General features: G+C 37.5%; 4 protein-coding genes across 4 annotated transcripts; 3 read left to right on the top strand and 1 right to left on the bottom strand.

The window, feature by feature from the left end:
- Positions 1–1090: 1090 nt before the first annotated feature.
- LOC121780924 (mitogen-activated protein kinase kinase kinase 20-like) lies at positions 1091–2456 on the top strand. Its single transcript, XM_042178581.1, has one exon. The coding sequence runs from the start codon at positions 1262–1264 to the stop codon at positions 2339–2341; it is 1080 nt and encodes a 359-aa protein (XP_042034515.1). The 5' UTR covers positions 1091–1261; the 3' UTR covers positions 2342–2456.
- Positions 2457–8447: 5991 nt separating this feature from the next.
- LOC121781881 (GDSL esterase/lipase At5g03980-like) lies at positions 8448–10090 on the top strand. Its single transcript, XM_042179579.1, has 4 exons — positions 8448–8714; positions 8802–9014; positions 9108–9256; positions 9525–10090. The coding sequence occupies exons 1-4, from the start codon at positions 8456–8458 to the stop codon at positions 9993–9995; spliced, it is 1092 nt and encodes a 363-aa protein (XP_042035513.1). The 5' UTR covers positions 8448–8455; the 3' UTR covers positions 9996–10090.
- Positions 10091–10659: 569 nt separating this feature from the next.
- LOC121781194 (mitogen-activated protein kinase kinase kinase 20-like) lies at positions 10660–12078 on the top strand. The gene has a single exon (XM_042178908.1). The coding sequence runs from the start codon at positions 10843–10845 to the stop codon at positions 11839–11841; it is 999 nt and encodes a 332-aa protein (XP_042034842.1). The 5' UTR covers positions 10660–10842; the 3' UTR covers positions 11842–12078.
- A 254-nt stretch (positions 12079–12332) lies between these two features.
- On the bottom strand, positions 12333–15557 carry LOC121781289 (floricaula protein-like). Its single transcript, XM_042179029.1, has 3 exons — positions 15077–15557; positions 14178–14539; positions 12333–12801 (listed from the first exon to the last, which is right to left on the bottom strand). Exons 1-3 carry the CDS (start codon positions 15483–15485, stop codon positions 12436–12438), a joined length of 1137 nt encoding a protein of 378 aa, XP_042034963.1. The 5' UTR covers positions 15486–15557; the 3' UTR covers positions 12333–12435.
- Positions 15558–16935: the final 1378 nt, after the last annotated feature.

Raw genomic sequence — 16935 nt, 5'->3', positions numbered from 1 at the left:
CTCATAAAACATTTGGAGGTTTACTCAAGGTGAAAGGCCAAAGGACTTGGCCAAATGAATAGTTTGAGTCTCTTCTAATTTCTGGCGTGTCCAACAACATTAACCAATCTACTTAGCTCCAAGGACTTGTCATACTAACCCTTTGTCTTTATAACTGCTTCGTTTGGATATCTAGCACACTACCATCTATATTATGCGAAGAAGATTGTATAAGGTTTAGAGCATCTCCAAGGGAAGAAGGTATATTTACCTTCTTAAAAAGGGAATATACCCTTTTAAAAAATAACATATTGCAAAGGGAAAATGCATATAGAAAGGTAAATTATTTTTTAAAAATAAAATAATAGTACAAAATGCATTAAAAAAATATAAAGTGTAATACATTCTCAAATACCTTTTCTCCTGGAGAAGAGTTTTTCATGAAAAGAAGACAAATATGGTAGTTATAAGATTTTACCTCTCCATTGATGGGGAGGTAAAGATACATACCTCTTCAAAATGGGAAAATGTATAATACCTTCTCAAATACCTCTACCCGTGGAAAATGGAGAATGATTTTTCATAAAAAAGATAAATATGATAGTTATATTAGTTTACCTCTCCCCTTGGAGATGCTCTTACATGGAAAAAAACTGCTTCCTATCCTATGTCAAGTTAAAAGGAAAAAAATATGATGATCATCTTTCTCTGTATTTATTAATTACAACAGTGAGATGAGTTTAGGGAATTTAATTACAAGTGGAGATGCAACGCCATAATCTGGAATTGAATGGGAGAAAAGTAGGTGAAGACACGGAATAGTCTTGACTGCTTCCATAATGTGAATTGGGTAGGAGAAGGGGGAAAGGAAACTTCATACATGATCCAACTTGGAATATATTCAAACACTATTCTATTTCAGTCAATTTTGGAGATCCTCTCACCAATTCTTCCATCAGCTTTTACTTTCTCTAATTTTGGGTAATTAAAGGATTTTTTTTTAACACTAACCCATTTAATTATTGTAAATATAATTTTTTCTTAATTTCTGCCAATATAAAAAGTACAGATGACAGTTATTCCCGTTAATATATTTCCTTTACCGCAACAAAGCTGTTTCTTTTATTCTTTAACTCTTCGCTATAAGAAGAAAACAAAACCCCTTCCCTTCTCTTCTTTAATTGCAAACCCTAAACTATATATATAATCCATCGCCATCTTCTTCACAATCACTTTCCCTTTTCCTTCAATACCATTGCTTCTTTCTTCAAGTTTGTTGGCAATGTTAGGAGAGGACGAGGCATTGAATTTGAATTCATACGGAGATGGAATTGCATGGGTTAGGGCTTCGATGATCGGAAAAGGGAGTTTTGGGCGTGTTTATCTCGCTACTCTGCGAAAGCCCTCTTCCAAATCCATCTCTCTGCCGCCGGTGATGGCTGTAAAATCTGCGGAGGTTTCCTCCTCTGCTTCGCTTCAGAAGGAGAGGGAAGTTTACTCCAATCTGCGGAGGAATCCTTACATAATTCAGTGCTACGGCGATGAGATTACAATCGGCAGCAGCGGCACCATGGCCTTCAATCTGATGCTCGAGTACGGCTCCGGTGGAACCTTAGCCCGGAGGATTAAGGAATCCGGCAGGGAAGGATTGGGTGAATTGGAATCGAAGCTTCACGCGAGGTCTATTCTGAGAGGATTGAGACACATTCACGAGCTTGGATTTGTGCATTGCGATTTGAAGCCTGATAACATTCTGCTCGTTCCAATCAGGGGCGGAATTAGGGCCAAAATTGGGGATTTAGGGCTGGCGAGGAGGGTTAGCATTAGCAAGAAGAGGAAATTGGGGGTTTGTTGTTGGGAAGGGACTCCGATGTATTTGTCTCCTGAGGCGGTCACGGATCACGTGCAGGAGGCGCCGTCCGATATCTGGGCAGTTGGTTGCATTGTGCACGAGATGCTGACCGGGAAATCGCCATTGAAGGGAAAGGAAGAGGAGCTTGAGATTCTGAGAAAGATAGGAGAAGGGCGAGAGGTGATTGAAATTGCCAATGGAGTATCAAAGGAGGCTAGGGAATTTCTCAAGGGCTGCTTTGTTAGGAATTCCAACTTCAGATTCACTTGTGAGATGCTGCTGCTTCATCCCTTCCTTCAAGGTTTGGATGATGATGACATTGTTGATGCTGGAGTTGATGTTGATCAATCCGTCGTCCCTTTTGATCCGATTGAATCCTTTGCTCTGGTTTATGATGCTGATGCTGATGAGACATCATCATCAACAGAGGAATGGAGCCATGGATCTGAGACAGAGAGTGGTGATGCCCAATTCATATCTCAACAAAATGTACCACTGGAAGGTTTTTGAGTTAGAGATTTGTAGTAGATGATCATTGAGTTTATTTTATAGTCCACATAATTTGATTCATATGTATTTACTTTAGAAAGGAGAGAACCAAAACAATTTTGTTGGCTAATGTAAACAGAGATTCACCATTTATGTTACTATCAATTTGTTCCTAGAAGAAGTTCAATTTCTTAGTCTTGTTACAGTTAATGATGCACTATTAGTTGAGAATGCGGCAGTGGTGAAGGTAGCTTTTGAGGCTATCCAAGCCGTCCATACAATCGACTTGCTCATGCAGACGAGCCCCAACTCTTCGATGGGGACATCCCACATCCGCATCAGATCCCTCAACGCCCGAAGCAGATAATGGTCCACCACGCTCTCCATTAACACAATGCAGTGACTCTTGACAATCCGTGCAGTCTCTCTTCTCATTCGTCTGCATCTTTCTCGGCATCATCTCCAGATAACTCCAGCACCACCATACCTTGCAAGCATATTAACCAACAAATAATTTCTGAAGTGTATCCCTACTCACTAATTAGAGCACTTGGTGTTTTAAAAGGAGTGAAGATTTTATTTTGAATAAACTTGATTCCCATCTTCAAAAAATTGGGTTGGGTAGGAATAGTCTCCACCGATCTCGGCACATAATTCACACAAGCAGGATATACTAGTAACCATAAGAACTAGGGAAAGGTCACTAGAATTCAATGCCCCACACATCAAATGATTCTACATAGATAATTGTAGTCCTAAGCATTTCTTTCTTCTCGTAAATCTTTCCAATTCATTGATATTCATTGCAATGGAGACCAGAGTCTTGGCAGCAGAGATGCCCAAGGTTTTCGGTTTCGGCGGTTACCCGCGGAACCGTAACCCGCTAGTTCCGGTTCCGAACTGAAACCGTGACTTTTTTCTTGAACCGGAACAGCCATATTTTGAACCGCGGGCCGGTTTCGGTTCTAAATTTTACGAACCGAAACCGTGCCGGAACCGCCGGTTCTGGACGGTTCCAAACCGGAACCGTGAAAAACGGTCGGAAAACCGTGAAATCTAGCCGGAACCGCGAAAAACCGCCGGAAACCGGCGGTTCGGAACCATGAAAAACCGTAAAAAACTACCGGAAAACCGGCGGTTCAGAACCGGAACTATGAAATAGCCTCACGGTTCGATTCCGGTTCCACATTTCTCGAAACCAGAACTGGCGGTTCCGAACCGGAACCTCCGGTTTACGAACCATGGGCATGTCTACTTGGCAGTCACAATCAATCAACACAAGGTATCACGTCAACTGCAGCAAGCCCGAGCAATCCACCCTCGCAGACTGAGCCCAACAACGCACAACCCTTGGCCCGAACACGGCCTAGGCATAAGATCTCAAGCCCAATCCCGATGAAACGATTTTTTCACAAAATAAAAACATATCCAAATCAAATCTTGCTTTATTTGGAAGATTTGATATGAGTGTACAATCCTAGCACCGCTAGACACTGACTAATCATTATTACCCAATATATCAAAATTCATGGGTTACGAACCTCGCACATAATGATAAGTTAAAGCAGTGGATAGCCAATATCTTATATTCAATGTTAAATACGTTAATTAGGATACAATAACCACTAAAACCTTGTTTTTCAATAAATAGCAAGAAAGACTTATCTCAATCTTAGATCCGTTCATTGCTATACCACATTAGTGTTATTTATTTAATAATGGTGAGAAAACTTGCACACTGACATTGCAACCTTCCACGCCTATTTAGGTTGTGAAATACAACTTCTCTTCTACAAAGAACCAGCTATACTGTGAACATCGTCCCACAACTAGTCTACTATGCAAAAGATTTAACATGTATTTAAATGCAAATCAAACATCTTTTAAAAGCATAAGCTAATAACAATGTGATAAAGTTATTTCTTCTCATTTTAGGTTAAAAGTGAATTGTAGAGTTTATGGTATTCAAACATTTCTAATCGTGCACACTGTTCGAAACATGTTTTTAGTATATCATCCCTAACACATTATTATTCTTTCCTTCTACTATGGTTGATTCGTATTTCTTTTTGGATTATTCCACTATATTTCAGTCATTTTTTTTGGCAACAAACGACACATAACATCTATCTTACTTTATTCTCTCTTAGCTTACTTTATCTTAATCTCTGTACTTTATTCTTTTCATTTAACCCGCTCAACATGGTAGTCTTAAATCTCATTCTTAAATCTCATTACCAAAAGAAATAAGTACCTTTTTGAAATCATTAAGTTAGATGTGAATTGCCTCCACCCACAACATACAATTCAAGCATAAAGAAATTTAAATCCTGACCTAGAATGCTACGGTTTTGGAAGAACTTATGATTTGATTCTAAAGAACCGATGATGGCTTGCCGCTTGCAACTTCTCAGGGTGTAAAAAGAAGATAGATTTTGGTAATTGTTTGGATAAATTCAATTTGTATATAAATCACATAGTGTACGCCAATAACGTAATAAATTCATGTATAAAAATAATTCATAAGCATAAATTCTACGAAATAAATAACTTGCGGTTTCCGAAGAATCGACGAAGACTTGCGACTTCTCCACGTGATATTCACCGTACTTAATCGTGAGCATCCACAATGGCTTTCGCCCAGCAATAGCCCAGCCACAAACTCCTCCCGCCACATCATCAGCACTAAAAATCCTCCTGCCACATTATCAGGACAAGCAAATAGCCCAGCAATAGCCTAGCCACATCACTCCTAATTATATAAAACAAATAATTGACAATCACACAAAATACGGAATTAAATTTACGACACAGATACGCAAAAATTCAATAATATTATTTAAATTAAAAAAAGTACATTAAAAAAATATATTAATTTTTAAAAAATTACATTATTTTCATTCCCGTGGTGCGAATGAAAATGAAGTGAAAAGCGCATATATACAGTGTTTCGAAAAAAAAAAAAAATCGCTCGCCGATCGCTCGCCGGTCCGGAGCCTGCAATGGCGGCGAGCGCATCGCCCAGCGCTCGCGAATCCGCGTGCGCTCGCAGATTTTTTCGCCCAAATGGCGCTCGCCGGTTACAATGGTTCGGCGAGCGAACCGGCGAGCGCCGGAGATCGGCTAGCCGGTCCGCTCGCAGCCATTGTGGATGCTCTAAAGAACCGATGATGGCTTGCCGCTTGCAACTTATCAGGGTGTAAAAAGAAGTTAGATTTTGGTAATTGTTTGGATAAATTCAATTTGTATATAAATCACATATTGTACGCCAATAACGTAATAAATTCATGTATAAAAATAATTCATACGCATAAATTCTACGAAATAAATAACTTGCGGTTTCCGAAGAATCGACGAAGACTTGCTACTTCTCCACATGATATTCACCGTACTTAATCGTGAATCTCCATGTATGTTCATAACAAGTACTCCCTCCGTCCCTAAAAAATTATCACCTATTCCCATTTTTGTCTATTCCTAAAAATTTGTCATCTTTCAATTTTTTTTATCATTTTTGGTAGTGTACCCTACATTCAACTAACTCATTCACACTCACATTTTATTATTCTCATGTCCCGCTTAAGATGACACATTTTCCTTTTTAGTTTGTCCCAACAAAGATGATACATTTCTTTTTTTTGGAAACTTTCTCTCTCCAATTAATAAAGACAACCACTTTTTCTCACATCTATTTAAATATTCATCTTTCTTTCTCTCTCTATTTCAATACCTACCCCCACCTTTTCTCTCTCCAATTAAACACTTTAACCAATAACTCTTAAAATCCCGTGCCAGTTAATAAATGTGTCATCTTAGTCGGGACGGAGGGAATATAAAACTAATATATTAAAGTAGGACCCACATGCCACCAACCATTTCAACCCACTTTTTATTATATCTCTTAAAACCCGTATCAGTTCAAATGGTGATGCATTATTAGGGACGGAGAGAGTATAATCTTTTGTGTGGAAAATATTGGATTATACCAATAGAACTTGAAAAACCCATATATGTGTGAAATTGAGAGGATTTTGAGATCCTGAATATATATAGAGTAAGGAGTTCGAAATTTGTCACATAAGTGGAGAGGGTTTTTCTCTCATCTAGTCTCCTATTTATAGAATATTATTACGACATAGTAGGGATTCATTGATGTTGGACATGGTATCACCTATTGGAATTTCTACCAATAAATTTGATCCCAATTTAATTATAATCCAATAAAATACGTCATCCGTCAATAAAAAATCGACAACATATAAAACGGCACGAGTTTTAATGCACAATTGGTAAAGTAAAAAATATATAGAAAAAAAGTGATTTGAGTATTGTTAGTGGAGAATGAGATAACATCATTAGAGAGGAAAAAGTTTTCTTTAACAGAATTGGTCTATTTTTAAGAGACATTTCAAAATGGCAAATGAGTCTATTTTTAAGGGATGCGGGAAGTATTAGTTTTTGCCGCTATTGAAATATTGACCACTCGTCCTAAACCAAATTCTACAAGGAGGGATTTCAGAAAAAAGACTCAATTTGCAGCCGCTTTGGAGTTTGGGATTAAATTCGTTGATCTTTCGAAATATGAGATCATAGGATGCGATTTTTTTAGAATAAGATATTTTCAACCTTTTTCTCTATTTCCTCTTCTTTTTTTCTTATTATTTCTCTTACAACATTTACGTATTGACCAAACTATTCCTAATATTTTCACAACAATTTTGATATTTTTTTCACCCCAATTCTGCGTATCTAAAATCACTCCCTAGGCTAATGTACCGACCCACCCGCAGGCTTGAGCTGATTTGAGAACAATCATCATCTTAGATATAGTTTTATAGAGTTTTATCGGAATATTAGTAATATGATTGAAATATAAATAATATTAATACAAGAATCTAGGGGTGCTTAAACGGTAACCGGCCGGTTAATTGAGAAACCGGGAACTGAAAAACCGCAGTTCTAATTGGAACCAGAATATAATTTAATTTTATTTTTTTATAATTTAATATACTAATAAATCTAACTTGAGTGTAGAAAATAAAATGTAACAAAATTTCAGAGACGAAGGGAGTAATAAAAAACAAGCATCCAAGTCACGTTGGAACTACATCAAGCAAGGAGAGAACAAGAATTAGCCAATGAATGAAAAGTGAGATAAAACTGATCAAAATATTCACAAGAATATAATGGGACATAAAAACCCTAACCCTAACTAACAGAAAGAATTCGAATTGCGCCTCCAAATAAAATTGCATTTAAGTTTCACCAAGGGCACAAGGAATGCAAGGAGGAGTTTTGGAATCTTGTGGCGGCGTTATTTGTTGCAAGCAATGGTCATGAAATACATGACCGCAAGGAAGAATAGCGACAGCCGGCAGATTTGGGCGCTCGTACATCGTTCCTCCTCCGGCCGTGTATGCAACATCCAGTTTGCACAAGAAACACTTGTTCCCACTTGGTTGTATAACTGATGAATTTTCTTCAAAACCTACATAAACAAGATCAGCACATGTTAATTAAAACTTATTTAATGCTAACAGGAGGCCAGAATCATACCTTTCCATTTTACATGATGAGGCTTAGGTGGAATAGGCTGCCTTTGTTGAGAAATTTTCTCATCTGGATCGCCCATGCTGTTTTTCTTTATTGGTTTAGTTGCTTGATTTGTTGTTAGAAATATAATCTACTCCTACTAGTTTATTAGAGATATGCTTTACCTGTTTAAATTAAAGTAAAGATAGAATTTAAGTTCAATTCGAGTCCTATTTGATACCAAATTCTAATTAAATTCAACCTTGACGAATAAAAATAGATTTAGTAACATTCTGACAGCTAATTAAATAGAATAAAAAAAGTACTACTACAAGATTTATTTTCCTTTTTTACATTACTTTTACATGTACTCCTTTAGACGTACATATTTCTTTTGATCCCTTGTAATACGCATAAAAATAATATTAATATACACGATTAATTATCTTCAACATAAAATTAGTATGCACTTAGTAGTATAATTTAAAATATCCAAGCATATCTATTGCTAATCCTTTCAAACTTCGAATTGGATGAGCATCTATATATACTAGCTACATTGGTGATTGGTGTTTGTCTTTTGTTGTGAGTTTAGATCAGTCGATGGCGTTTAAAACAGTATTCAGTGTTTTGGTTGTTTTTGGTTTGGTTTTTTGTGTTGGCGCTGTTCCTAATGTTTTGGGCTATTGCCACTTCAATGAAATATATCAACTCGGTGATTCAATTAGCGATGTTGGAAATCTGATAAGAGAGTATCCTCTTGGGGCTTCCACAAACTTCGCGAGACTGCCGTACGGCCAAACGTTCTTTGAGGAAGCTACAGGGCGTTGCTCCAATGGCCTTTTAATGATCGACTATATTGGTAAGATTAATATTAATTTGTTTTGACTATTTATTATAGCTGCTTTTAATTTAGTTACAATTACAATTGTGAATATATGATGAACAGCAATGTCCGCTGGGCTTCCTTTGCTTCCACCGTATAAACACAAGGGGACTTGGTTTGGGAACGGAGTCAACTTTGCCGTGGCTGGTTCCACCGCATTGTCGTCTGAGGCGTTGGCTGTTCATAACATAACGAATCCCGTGACGAATAGTTCTCTTGGCGTTCAATTGGATTGGATGGAGTCCTACTTCAATTCCACCAGCCTTAATGAGATAGGTAATTAAACCATACATACCCTTTGTTTTACTATCTAATCTATATATGTAGTAGAATAATTAATATAGAGTATTTGGCTTGGTGTATTTATAGATCGTTTGAGGAAACTCCGAAGTGCTCTGTTCATGGTGGGAGAAACCGGTGGGAATGATTACAACTACGCAATCTTTCAAGGGAAACAAATGGAGGAATTGAAAAACATGGTTCCTCAAGTGGTTGAAGCCGTCATTAATGGAACTAAGGTGAGTTCACATATTCATATTGCCATGCATTGTCATTTTTCAAAAAATATCAAATTAATATATCACTTTTCTACCTTTACAATTCCTGATTAATACTACTATTTCGTATCCAAAATTTTGCATTCTTCTACATTATGGTGGTAAATTTGCTAGATGATTCATTGAAGATATATTGATAAAACGAACAAAAAAAATACAGACAAATTTAATCAAAATTTTAATCAATTACAAAAGTAGAAAACTGAAAGTAATATGAATAATGTTGCAGAGAGCAATAAAGATGGGTGCAGTAAGATTGATTGTTCCCGGAAACTTCCCGATCGGTTGCCTTCCGATATACAAAACTGCATTCCAAGGCGTACCCCTTGACGACCAACATTGCGTGAAGGAGCTGAATGAATTTGCGAAGCACCACAACGATCTTTTGCAAGAAGCCATCATCGAACTCAAACAAGAGAATCCCAATACTGTCATAGTCTACGGCGACTATTACAAGGCTTACCTAGATCTCCTCAAAACGGGAATAGATAGCGGATATGAGGTAGAGAGGGCTTGCTGCGGAATAGGAGGTAAATACAACTTCGATTTGCGAAGAATGTGTGGAGGAGTTAATGTCAGTGTGTGTGAAGATGTTGATCGACATCTGAGTTGGGATGGCATCCACATGACTCAGCAAAGCTACAAGCACATGGCCGCATGGTTGATACCATACTTCTTTACTCATCTCGCCTGCTTTTGATCATTTATCCCTTTTTTTCAATTTCTTGGCTTTTTTTTATCATTCATTTTATTTTTTGATTCCAAATTTTTGTGCTACTTAATTAATTCTATTACAGTTTGTTTTTGGATATTTTTTGTGCTATTTACTTTCTGCATGCTCCCAAACAATTATAACTAAATAAAGAAATATATTCAAAACTAGTATGTATTGGTGTCGAGGGAATTCTATGTCTATAGACTCCTATATTAAATATAAGTGATATTTTTAGGATAATGACACACTAAAAAAATTACGGATCTTAGATTGATAGTATTAGTATTATACTAGTCCTATGTCAACTATATTAAGTCTAATTAAGAGTCAATGTCAAATTTTAGTTAATTTTTATGATTTAAATTTAGTGATTTAATATTTCAATTTTAAAATTTATGGAAGACCAGATTTTGAACAAAATTCATGATTTGAATGACTATTAATCTAATTTTAAAATAATTTAAATTTAATTACATAAAATTATAACTACAATATATTTTGAATTCCATTATACCTTATTTTGTTCTCTTTAGTAGTGGGCTATAAGTTTGAAAGTATAATTTGGAGAAAAGAAGAGGTTTGACAAAAAAAGAATAAGTGACGTACGAATAGATATGACAGTTATTCCCGTTAATGTGTTTCCTTTACCAAAACGCAAAGCAACGCCGCTGTTTCTTTTATTCTTCACAATTTGGTTTAATAAGAAAACAAAACCCCTTCTCTTCTCTTAATTGCAAACCCTAAACTATATATATAATCCATCGCCATCTTCTTCACAATTACTTTCCCTTTTCCTTGAATACCATTGCTTCTTTCTTCAAGTTTGTTGGCAATGTTAGGAGAGGACGAGGCATTGAATTTGAATTCATACGGAGATGGAATTGCATGGGTTAGGGCTTCGATGATCGGAAGAGGGAGTTTTGGGCGTGTTTATCTCGCTACTCTGCGAAAGCCCTCTTCCAAATCCATCTCTCTGCCGCCGGTGATGGCTGTAAAATCTGCGGAGGTTTCCTCCTCTGCTTCGCTTCAGAAGGAGAGGGAAGTTTACTCCAATCTGCGGAGGAATCCTTACATTATTCAGTGCTACGGCGATGAGATTACAATCGGCAGCAGCGGCACCATGGCCTTCAATTTGATGCTCGAGTACGGCTCCGGAGGAACCTTAGCCCGGAGGATTAAGGAATCCGGCAGGGAAGGATTGGGTGAATTGGAATCGAAGCTTCACGCGAGGTCTATTCTAAGAGGATTGAAACACATTCACGAGCTTGGATTTGTGCATTGCGATTTGAAGCCTGATAACATTCTGCTCGTTCCAATCAGTGGAGTAATTAGGGCCAAAATTGGGGATTTAGGGCTGGCGAGGAGGGTTAGCATTAGCAAGAAGAGGAAATTGGGGGTTTGTTGTTGGGAAGGGACTCCGATGTATTTGTCTCCTGAGGCGGTCACGGATCACGTGCAGGAGGCGCCGTCCGATATCTGGGCGGTTGGTTGCATTGTGCACGAGATGCTGGCCGGGAAATCGCCATTGAAGGGAAAGGAAGAGGAGCTTGAGATTCTGAGGAAGATAGGAGAAGGGCGAGAGGTGATTGAAATTGCCAATGGAGTATCAAAGGAGGCTAGGGAATTTCTCAAGGGCTGCTTTGTTAGGAATTCTAACTTCAGATTCACTTGTGAGATGCTGCTGCTTCATCCCTTCCTTCAAGGTTTGGATGATGATGCCGGAGTTGATGTTGATCAATCCGTCCCTTTCGATCCGATTGAATCTTTTGCTCTGGTTTATGATGATGATGATGATGATGATGATGAGTATACTACTGACTCATCATCATAAATAGAGGAATGGAGACATGGATCTGAGACAGAGAGTGGTGATGCCCAATTCCTATCTCAACAGAATGCACCTCTAGCTGGAAGGGTTTTGAGTTAATTAGATTTGTAGTAAATGATCATAGTGTTTATTTTCCTTAAACTGTATATGTTCAATTCATAGTCCACATAATTTGATTCATATGTATTTACTTTAGAAAGGAGAGAACCAAAACAATTTTGTTGGCTAATGCAAACAGAGATTCACCATTTATGTTATCATTTTTTTCCTATAAAGCTCACTTTGTTAGTCTTGTTACATTTAATGATGCACTATTAATTGGAATTGCAACTAACTAACAATCACTAGAGATAATGGCAATGATGACTCCAGCTTTTGACTCTATTAATTCAATTCTTTACAATGTGAATTTGAGGCTAATTAATTTCGAGATGATTAATTTTAGTTGATTCCACTAATTAATTATCAACTCTCTTCTAAAATGGCATCAGGATGCAAGAAAATCTCATTAGACAGGAAAATGTAAAGACATTACTAATAAAAACTAGCATAACCAAAAGCAAAGGTCAAGTTAGTTGAAGCACAAATTGGACAAGACTAGAAAGGGAGGTGATCGACTCCCGCGGCGGTGATTGAGGTGGATGCGGTGGTGCTGCTCCTCTCGGCATGGCAGAGCTGTCGGAGCTTGGTGGGGACGTACCAAATGGAGAGGAGGGGATGGGCGTTGAAGATGGCGTCGATGTCCCATCCCTGCCTAGATGCAACCGCAACCAAGGGCTTGTAACAAGCTTGCCTCCACGCGCCCACGTTCTCCCCGCGTTCCTTGAATGCGCGCCGCAGGGCGTTCGACGTCTCCTCGTCGAGGCAGTGCAGCGCATAGCAGTGGACGTAGTGCCGCATCTTCGGCTTGTTGATGTAGTTGGCTCCCGCCTTCTTCGCGTACCGGAACACTTGGTTCGTCACCTATATTAGCAGCATTAATCAGTATCTATCTATCATATAACTCAATGTAAACAAGTGTAAATGGCTAAAACAAACCATGAAGTTTGGTCAAATTCTGATATATTTTGTAGCTTTCAAAATTGGCCTATTATATTAACTTTAATATTTTCTAAATTGTCTCAATGATTTGGGAGAATTATGTATGCTTTTGGTAAATAAAAAATATCATGTGAACAAAACATTCTGAACCTCTGATATTTAAACGATTCATTTTATACAACAAGTCAATTATGTGGTTAATCTTATCATATGTACACATTTGAGATGTGAAGCATGATGAAAGGTTTGTTATGAGACAATTGAGAAAAATATTAAAGTTATAATATTATTGACTATTTATAAAATTGTGGGTGGACCAGAATATGACCAAACTCATGGTTTTTTGGCCATTTACCCTTTAAGCAACACTAAAATTAGAACTTACATTTGATATTATGCTCCTTGTAGCCATATATATACATAAATTATAACATTAATATGTTCTTCCCAATTTTATCTTTTTTCATAATACCAAACAAAAACCTAATATTCTTTCATACTATTTCGTTTATTATAAAGTGCAAAATTGCATAATCATGAAATTTCATACTACTATTTCTCACGTGTCCCATTGATTTAGATTGGAGGAATTTATGTGTAATTTAAAAGCCAAAATACTTGCAAGAAAATCATAGATTTCAACTTTCAAATCATACATAATTTCCCACCAAATCTAAATCAATTTAACAATTGTAAAAAATGTTTAAACTATTATATAATTGACTAATTATTAAAGTTGCGGGATTGACTAAAATTTTACCAAACTTCCTTGTCTCTCGTCAATTTGAAAACTAAAACTATTTGATACTTCCTCCGTCCCAGTAAAATGACACACTTTTTTCTTTAGTTTGTCCCAACCAAGACAACACATTTTTATTTTTGGTAACTTTATTTCTCCAATTATTACACTCAATCACTTTTTTTCACTTTAATTAAATATTCAACTCTCTTTCTCATTTCATTTAATACTTACACTCACACTTTCTCTCTCCAATTAAACACATTAACCAACAACTCCTGAAATCTTGTGTCCACTAATAAATGTGGCGTCTTAGCCGGGGACGGGATGGAGGGAGTACTACACTAGCCTTACCTTATAGATATACTATTTAAAACTAGGCTTGATAAAATAGTAGAAAGGTGAATAAGGCCGTATGTATAGTCAATAAAAGAAACGACAGTGATAACAGTCCATTTACTCACATGTCTTGAAATAGAATATAGTTTGTGACATATAGTAGATTTATTAGATAGGATAGCATTTGAATTTTAATTAAAAGGAGTTAGTTAGTAGTTACCTTGGTGGGACATTTTTCCCCTCTCTCCTTGGCTATGTCTTGGACTTGGATCAAGAAATCACGGCATTGCTCATACAAATGGAATAGATAATCTAGCCCGTTCTTCTTCCCACGCGCCACCTCCCCCGGCTCCGTCACGATAAACGGATGCTCCCTCTGCCTCTCGTTCCCCCCGCCCTCCTCTGTCTCCTCCTCGTCCTCGTCCTCCTCCTCATCCTCCTCCATCGACGCCATCCTCGACCTCCCCTTGCAACTCTTCCTCCGCCTCTGCTTCCTCCCGTTCGCCACCACCATCTCCCACACCCCTCCCCCACCGCTCCCCTCCGCCTCCTTCTCCTGCTGTACCGGCTCCTCCGACAACCCTAGCACAATTATTTCCTTCCATAATTAATTCATATATGTATATACTATTCCTTCCGTCCAAAAAAATTAAGGACAGTTGAGACAACAAAAGAATTGATGCATAATTCGTAAAGTAAAAGAGATGAGAAAAAAGGATAGTTAAAATGGTTTTAGCTGATAGTAGGACCCAAATTACTATTAGTGTTTAATGGTAGGTCGTAATGATATAAGTTGTAAGTAAATTGATATATATGAGTAACGAGTATGAGATAACTTTCTACGAATCAAAATGAGATATTTTTATAAGATAGGCGAAAAAAAAATTATCTTTATTTTTATAGGATGATATTTTATATTTTTAGGCAAATAAATTTAAATTTAAAGTCCCACCCGCACATTATCTTACTCTTATTTCATGTTCATGCAACATAAAATCAATTTCTTGAAAATTACTAAGAAAATTTTCAAAATCAATGCCTAAAAATTCATAAAATTTACCAATATTTTTTTCTGCATCCGCACAAACCAAAGATAAGAAAGAGTTACTAGAAACCAACCCTCCTGCGAAAGCGCGTCGAGAGCGTGCGACACGTCGCCCGAGAGGAGGTGGCGTCGCCGCGCGTCCTCCTCGTCGAGGCGCCGCCGCTCGGCCCTGACCGCAGCCCGGATGCCATACCTCTCCCCGACAAGCAAGTCCCACCGGAAAATCTGGCAGAGGCTGTTCATCATCTCATCAAGCTCCTCATCCCTCATGTCCACAAGCGTGTTCACCGTGAATCCAAGCTCGGCTATCTTAGCCGCCGTGAAATACCTTATCCCGTACGCTTGGAAGAGCTCCTCCAGCCCACCGAGCTCCCGCGGCCGCATTGGCGGGGGGACCACCGCCTCCAGGAGCCGGTTCGGGGGCGCGAGGCCGGCCCGAGGGTCCCACTTGAACAAGCTCGCGGAGAAGGCATCAGGATCCATTTTTTTGCCTCCAAAAAAAAAACTAACTAGGAGAATAGATGGGTATAGATTTGTTTGTTTGGTAGTGAATAGTGATAGTTATAGTTGGAGGTTTGTGGTTGGGGAGAAGGCTTCCCTTTTAAAGATTAATAGCTTTCCTTTTTACTTTTGTACTACTTTTTTTTAATTATCTTTCTATATTTTCAATATTGGCAATTAATGTCTTGGCTTCCATTTAAAATGTGGTCAAATACATGGGACATGCATAAGCATATATATTAACGTGTGTTACACCACTAGGGACAAGGGGAGGCAATGGTATTCAGTCTCTCAGGCCCATTGGGATTTTGAAGACTAATTGCTAAAGCTATTTATTGTCAGGAAACCCAAGCTTAAGCAAATGCAAGAGAAGACACACTCTGCATCTATGGCTAGGGGTGGTGAAATATAACGAAAAGATACTGAAAATATCAGGATTTTTGGTATAGTATGATACCATGCCGAAATACTAGCATGTGTTACGTTTTAACATTGCTATATAGTTGCCCCCCACTCGGTGCACTTTTGTAGCTCCGTCACGAAGAGTGGGTTAGAAGACTCAAAATAGTGTTTGAAATAGAAAATCAATAATAATAGCAATATTACTCCCGCATACCCTAAAAATAGAAATACTTTCCTTTTTGGTCCGTCTCGAAAAAAAATATAAGCTTTTCTTTTTAGGAAATTTTTTCTCCAATGAGTTAGAACCCATTTTCCAGTAATTTGCATCCCTCTGTCCCATTAAATTGAAACATTTTCCTTTTTGGGTTGTCTCATTTAAAATGAAACTTTTCATAAAATAGAAACAACTTTATCTACTTTTTCCACTCTCATACTTTCTTCTCTCTTCATTAACTCATAAAACAACGCTATGTAAAATCTCGTGCCGAAAATCAAATGTTTCATATTTAATGGGACGGAGTGAGTATGTTTCTATTTTGAGGGGAGGAGAGAGTATTAAGCAAATAGTTAAAATTATTAAGGAAGTTTGAATAGTTTTTGTAAAATATGGGTTTTGGTAGTATAGGGAAATGCATAAAGTAGGGAATAACAGAATAGCAATGTGGGTTTTGTACGTGGGTTGAGAAGAAACACTGTAGTGTAGCAGTGGGCACTGTTGTATTGGCTTCCTCTGAAGGGTTCTGTCGTCTGTTGAAAAGTGTGATTCAATGTTTCCAACTGTATACTATAAGAAAAATTGTCCTTGCTGCAATTATTCCATGCTCTCTAATTTAATGATGCTTCATTTTTCTATCATCTCATGACATCAATCATGTACTTGGTCTAGGTCAATCCATCTTTTGTGTTGTCACTATTGCTAATCCCCCCTTCAAATTTAAATAAATTCTAAAGATATTGAACTAATGTCCTTCAAATTTTATAATGTGGGTATTTAATTATTTAAAGATTTTTTTTTATCTATATTACAAGC

Source organism: Salvia splendens, chromosome 20 (assembly GCF_004379255.2).
Source record: "Salvia splendens isolate huo1 chromosome 20, SspV2, whole genome shotgun sequence".
In the NCBI taxonomy this organism is placed as follows: domain Eukaryota; kingdom Viridiplantae; phylum Streptophyta; class Magnoliopsida; order Lamiales; family Lamiaceae; genus Salvia; species Salvia splendens.
This window is presented reverse-complemented; position numbering and strand designations above follow the sequence as displayed.